Genomic DNA, 6,561 nt, shown 5'->3' with positions numbered 1-6,561 from the left:
TGAACAAATGAGCTAACATAATATAAAAGTTTATTAAACAGAATTGCCAAGAAAGCTTCATGAACCGAATAAGCTACTTCTTGACTGAGTTGTTTCTTAAACTAATTACAAGCTATATTTGTAGTGATATAAACCTAACAAACCCTAATGCGTAAATGCCAAAAATATCCTAATACAAAGTCAAATCAAATCTATGTCGCAGTTTGCATAGAGTACATATAATAAAGAGCATTCCACCGTATGCTGTACATTTGGCCTTGCAATATCAAAGCCTCATCCAGTCCATCCATTTCAAATCTACATCACATGAACTGTGATCGCCTACAAATCTTTGAGGTCGTATCCAAACATATTTCAAAATTACAAGATAAGATATACAGAGATAACATCCGTAACGTAGGCATCCTAAAGAATCATATACCTTATCTCTGTTTACTAAAATCCTAGTATAAATAGAACACCTCGAACTGCATTAAACTTTAGAAAAGCATAAAACCTGTAACTCAAGACGTTTGACCTCCTACATACTTGTATCTTGATGTAGGACTATTTGCTAAGGTAGCTTCACGTTCCTGATGACGCCGTTCTCTCTGTAAAGAAGAAAAAGGATACGAGATGAGTGCAACCAACTGACTCAATCCAATCAAAGTGGTTTAATCAAATGGTAGATGACAAAAAAAATATATTTGAAAGTAAAAACTAAGAACGTAACACCTCGCAATTAGAATTTGACAAAAAATTACTTCTCAAGCAAATCCAAAATGACTAATTCAGCTATCGTGATAGAAGGTTCGGATTGGTTATTGAAGATTCCAAAATTGACATGCACAACCTTCACCAATATCGACCAGTTCAAACCGTGGACACAAAAAGCTTTCCCTTTTAATATTTACAACCCCATAAAGTATGCATGTAATCAAGTTTTCACACTGCCGTGAGTATAGTGGTTGGCGAGCATTTTGTTGAACAGTCTGGCTAGTGCAAACAAGACAAAGTACAACAGGTTCGGGAACAAAATGCATAAAGCAAATTGACCATTTGCATAGCGTAGCATGAACAGTACATATGGTTTTCAGATTTCATAAAAACGTTGTTTAGATTGACCATTTACATAGACTGGTTTTTAGACATCATCCCAAAACATTAAAAAAGGCCATAAAATATGTGCTGCAACTAGCTGAAACACATTATAAATAAATAAAATTCTTGAATTTATTTTTGTGGCCTGAAATTTTCCTCATATTAGTACTTAGTACCTACAATATAATACAAAAATTCCTAGGTCCCTTAGGCTTTCCTCCCAGCAGAAATAAAAAAAAAGAACTTATCTCTGTTATGCAGATGTTAAATAGTCATTCTTTTATTAATTAGGGTTATTATACAAAATAGTCTCTGAGATTTACATGATCAATAGAAATGGTTCCTGAGATTGTCCACCATCCATTATTTTGGTCCTTCCGTTAAAAACTCTTTGGGCAATTTTCAAAGCTTTGTAACTCAATCGTTTCTTAACTAAATTCGACCCATAATATATCAAAATGAAGATAGGAAAGTGTAGAATAAGATTATACCTATTTGGAAGCTCAATGGTTGCCGGAGATGACCAGAAAATAGCCTGAAAGGCGACTGGTCTGCGGGAAAACTGGAAAACTCGCCAGAAACTGGGTAAACTTTAAACGTTCATAAGTTCTTCAATACTCAACAAAGTCGAGTGATTCAAAAACGAAAATCATACTTCTTGACGAGACGAAGAGAATGATACCTTTTTCGAAGGCTAACTCGCCGTGGTTTGGTCGGACAACGGCTCGAAAGTGGCTAACCATTTTCGAGTTAGCCACTTTCGAGCAGTTTTCTGGCCAAACCACAACGAGTTAGCAGTCAAGAAAGATTCCATTCTCTTCGTCTAGTCAAGAAGTATGATTTTTGTTCTAGAATCACAAAATTTCGTTGAGTATTGAAAAAGTTATTGAAAAAGTTATGAACGTCTCGCCTGTTTGGTATCCTATTTGAAAATTTTATCATTTCTCAAAACATTTCTTAAGAACATTTCTTGAAAACAATTTTCTTTAAGATTCAAAAAGGTGATTGGTTTGCGATTTAAAAATTTTAAATCTTACGACTTCAACTAGACAACGAGATCTAAAAAGAGGGGGTCGCAAGAGAGAGAGAAAGAGGCGAGAGGAGGAAAGAAAATAAGTGATGATTGAAGGAAAGAGAAAGAAGGGAGAGGATCGGAGGAGATAGAGAGGAAGAGGAGTGAGAGAAAGAACCAAGAGAATAAAGATAGCGGATTGGAGGAAAGACAAAAAAGGTAAAAAAAAGAGGAAAGAGAAAGAAGAAAAGAGAGAGAGAGAGATAGACTTGGAGTGGGAGGGGAGAAGGGAGAGAAAAGAAATGAGTGAGTTTAAGTTTAAAAACTCTAAAAACTCACTTTTTATGTTTTTAGAGAATAGACTATATTTTTGAGTTAGTCTTGAGTTCAGTTTTTGAAAATAGTTCTACCAAACAAGTTTTTAAGGCCTAAAACTTGAAAATTGTTTTCGATTTTAAAAAGTTGGATTCAAGTAGAGTACCAAACAGACCCTAGTGAATTCATAGCATTCTTTCTAGGCTCTAACTGAATCTTTTAGTTTTCTACATTCAGGATTGCTTTTTAGATTCTGGAAGAGGGAAAACAATAATAAAGCTCCTTCAGCAATTAAGGGGCCTTCTGTTAACTATTTTGTTTTTAGTTTTGCCTTCTCGATTTGTAATAAGGAGGAAATACAAGAGAGAAGAGAAGGCATGAATAAGGATAGAAGAAGATGGGACTGATGTGGAAGAAAAGAAAAGAATGGTACAGAACATGAAAACCAAAAACCAAACACATGTGCATTTCTCCTGCCTCCTTCCTACCACACTCCCTCTACAACATTCATCCATCCTTACATGTACCTCTCTCTCTCTACACACACACACACACACACACACACACACAATATTCATTCATCCATCTCCATCCTTCCATGTTTTTAACTCTATACATACACAAATATATATATATATATATATATATATAGTAAAAAAATGAAAAGTAAAAACAAAATGGTCTTAAAAGAGGCATTTATAAAGGTTTAAACCTAATGGAAAAGGGACACTAGACCTATATAAAAAGTTAAAAACAGAAATAGAAAAGCAAATCCGAACCTAATCCTTATAAAAGTAAGGAACTAAGAAACCATTGGTCTTGTCGGAATATGGTTGTTTATTCCCAAGTCCATTCTCATGATGGGGAGCCTATTAATAATATGTGCTTAGTGGAAAGTTAACGAATATGTTTAATGTTGGAATAAATCATATTTTGGTCAAGTTTTCTGCCACTTTTTTCTCAAGCTCACAAGTACCTAGGATATGTCCAAAATATATCAATGTGATCCCTTTAGTTTTGATTTCGGACAAAGGAAAAAAAGATTATTTGATGGGACTCGTATGCTTCACAAGTCTTAGTTGTGTTACGATTTCCAAAAGTATTTCCATTACTCATTTTTAGAACACACCAGCTACTAAAAATTTAGTTGTCGTTCTAGAAGTTTAATTTCCACACAGAAGAACACCATGGAAATTAATAACTTGCATATCCCAAATTAAAGATGGTCAAGCAAGAACTTGCCAACAAGCATTCCTCTTGGTAAGTGGAAAAGAAAAAAAAAAACTGTGTAATCATCCAACTACAATAATTGAGCATTTTATAGTTTTCCCAATTTATTCCACTAATGCCACTAGTAGTTTTTAGAGAGACTTTGTGATGACACCGGAAAGCTTCAATCAACCCAAAAATGATATTTAAGTTTGACAACTTTCACCTCACTGGTACAAAACTAGTAAGATGAGGATATTACTAATGCCGTAAATGAATATAATAGCATCATGTACAAGCAAACATAGTTATATAATCAAGTAAGTCATCGACTGTACTTTAGTTTTAAGTTGCATGCTGCATGTGTATGGCTAACATTGCTGATGATGTTGGGAAGATCCAGTCATCACCTAACCTAAAGAAAGTTCTCTACTAGGTTCAACACCAATTTAATTATTATTTTTTTTTCCTGGAAGACAGTTTGCTTGACAAACAACAAATGAACACTTACCCGCCTTTCCCAGTACGGAAGGAAGCAGATGAAATCATAGACTGGAGTAATGGTTGAAACTAGTACAATGTTCAGTCCAGTAAACACCAAGAGCGCAGTCATTGGCCGAGTTCTATGCGGCATCTTTCTTTAGTATCAAGATATTTTTACCTCTGTAATCAAGACCACAAAGCTCAGAAACTCTTTCCAGAAAGCAATATACACATGCCCGCAAAGACGATATCAGCATGCTCAATTAACGATCATGAGAAAATAAAAACTTGATGTAAAAGCTGCCCCACAGTCATAGGTAATACAGCATTCGTTTCAGGATGATGCCAAACACACTGCAATATGTATGTACCAAATTGGAGAATCCAGCCAACACCGAAAACCGAATAGTACAGCAACATTTATCAACTTGCAGTTGCAGGTGTTAATTAGATTGGCGGTTTTTAGGTTTCAAATCCGAAATCTTATAGCGGAAGAACAGCATTGTCTGTCAAATAAAACCGGAAAGAAAATAAAATATGTTCAAACAGAAACGTGGATCCAATCATTACTTCCATTTCACAAGAAAAAAACATTGAATCTAAGTAAGTTGGATTCCAAATTTCCTACCCCTATCTGGTGTCTATATATCTATATAAAAGCAGTCATGAATTTCTAAATTATGAAATTGTAGGAACATAGGAAGAAGAAGAAAAAGAAAAGATGATACCTTTTGTAAATTTGGAAGGAAATCAAGATTGGTTTTGGGTTGGAAGTTGGAATTTCCTGCCGAGCTGCCCAACTGTGAGACTGAGACCGAGACTCTGGTGGGACTGCGAGAGAGAGAGAGAGAGAGAGAGAGAGAGAGAGAGAGAGAGAGAGAGAGTGGAAGAATTGGAAACTGCTCTTCTTCTCGATTGATGAAAAATGGATTGCTTGCTGGGTTCAGTTTCGTCCAAGATGAGATTGAGTGAGTAAGATTCAAAGAGGCGAACGAGCTGTAGGAGGAGACGCAATTTTTTTCCAGAGAGGTGGTGGAGCTTTGTGGAAGTGTCAAATCTAGAGATTTTTATTTCTTTTTTATTAATGAATATTTTTAATTTGTGTATAATTAAAAATCACATTATTTTTCATTCTAAATTCTACCACTAAAACTACCAACCTTTCACCATCACCACCGAGGTTGAAGGCGAAGTCAGCCCCATTCTAAGTGACTCGATCCCTTATGATTGAATTTTATATCATCAAGAAAGCTCATATTGCGGAGTGAAAATTGTCCCTCCACAGAACCGTCTCAATGTTTGGTTGTATGGATCAACACCTTGCATTCTCAAGAGGTGGTTGTTGGTGACGGTTGGGTGAACTAACTGGGGGAGACAGAGTTAATACACATCGTCGGGCATGGAGCTTGAGACTGTCGCCTCTCAACAATCATGTCCGAGACGCCTTGGTTCCGCCAAAGGCCATCATTAGTTTAAGCGAGGCATCTGTTGGGCAGAGAAGGCTATGAGATAACAGCCAAAGAGGTGCCACATGGTTGGCCACGTCTAATAATTTAGCTTCACCTGTTGGACTTCAGGCTCGATATTTAAAGCCCTTTTCCTTTCATTTCCCTCTTTTTTCTCTTCTGCACACTGCTTTCAAACCATACACCACTGAGCTTTCCATTTTCTTCAGAAAATCCCAACTTTTCATTTTCAAAATTCTTCCTATTTCCTTTTAGGATTTTGCCTTGTTGCCATGGCCTCACCAAATTTCCAGGCTTTGATGTTCGTGAAGCGTTTGCCTAGCCTTTCTGCCATTTATGGCAGTTCTCGCTTGTGTCTCTGATGTTGCTGTTTATGGCGGACGATGCTGCGTTAGGGAAGTTTGCCGAAGTGCATTGGGAAATGTTAGGCGGTTGTAGCCTAATCTTGAAGTGGGGCCGATGTGTACGACGCCATACTGAAGTCTCCCTTCCTTGATCGCCCAAGCATGCGGATCCACCCATGGTATTTGAGCCTCAGTTTGAGATTTCCCATGTCTGGGTTTGTTAAGGAGGCATTGGGGACTAACTTGCTGCTATTAACCTTACTCTCACCGCGTACCAAGTCCTGAACACGTTTGAGAGATTGAACCGGATCTACGAGACATGTATGAGTCTATCGAAGTTCAGGTCTTTGTACTTTTTAAAGTCAATCCCCGCAAGTTCGTACTTTTTCTAGAGTCATTGAAGTGGGTCCCCTTTCTTCACCTTATTGTACACATAGGCCTCAGACGGGTCCCCATTCCTTTTTGTACACACAGGGCTTAAGCAAGTCCCCCTTCTCCACAACATTTTTTTTTTCCTCCACAGGGCTCAAACCGGCCCCCTTTCTTCACCTTATTATACACACCTACCAATTCCGGCACCTCAACCTCCAAACATTTATGGGTCACTTTCATCAGACATTCGTGCCTATCCTTGTCGGGATGGACTATCCAC

The 6,561-nt window shown here is 37.3% G+C and overlaps 1 protein-coding gene across 2 annotated transcripts; it reads right to left on the bottom strand.

Moving 5' to 3' along the window:
• LOC103449896 (uncharacterized) lies at nucleotides 1-5,149 on the bottom strand. Of its 2 annotated transcripts, none has more exons than XM_008389219.4 (3): nucleotides 4,828-5,149; nucleotides 4,128-4,279; nucleotides 1-590 (listed from the first exon to the last, which is right to left on the bottom strand). In XM_008389219.4, the coding sequence occupies exons 2-3, from the start codon at nucleotides 4,248-4,250 to the stop codon at nucleotides 504-506; spliced, it is 210 nt and encodes a 69-aa protein (XP_008387441.1). In that variant the 5' UTR covers nucleotides 4,251-4,279; nucleotides 4,828-5,149; the 3' UTR covers nucleotides 1-503. The 2 variants fall into 2 exon arrangements, with proteins under 2 accessions (XP_008387441.1, XP_070665443.1); XM_070809342.1 differs by lacking the exon at nucleotides 4,828-5,149 and adding an exon at nucleotides 4,471-4,607.
• Between the last annotated feature and the right edge of the window lie 1,412 nt (nucleotides 5,150-6,561).

This window comes from Malus domestica, chromosome 12 (genome assembly GCF_042453785.1).
Source record: "Malus domestica chromosome 12, GDT2T_hap1".
NCBI classification, from domain to species: domain Eukaryota; kingdom Viridiplantae; phylum Streptophyta; class Magnoliopsida; order Rosales; family Rosaceae; genus Malus; species Malus domestica.
The sequence above is the reverse complement of the archived record's forward strand: the minus strand, read 5'-3'. Positions and strand labels throughout refer to the sequence as shown.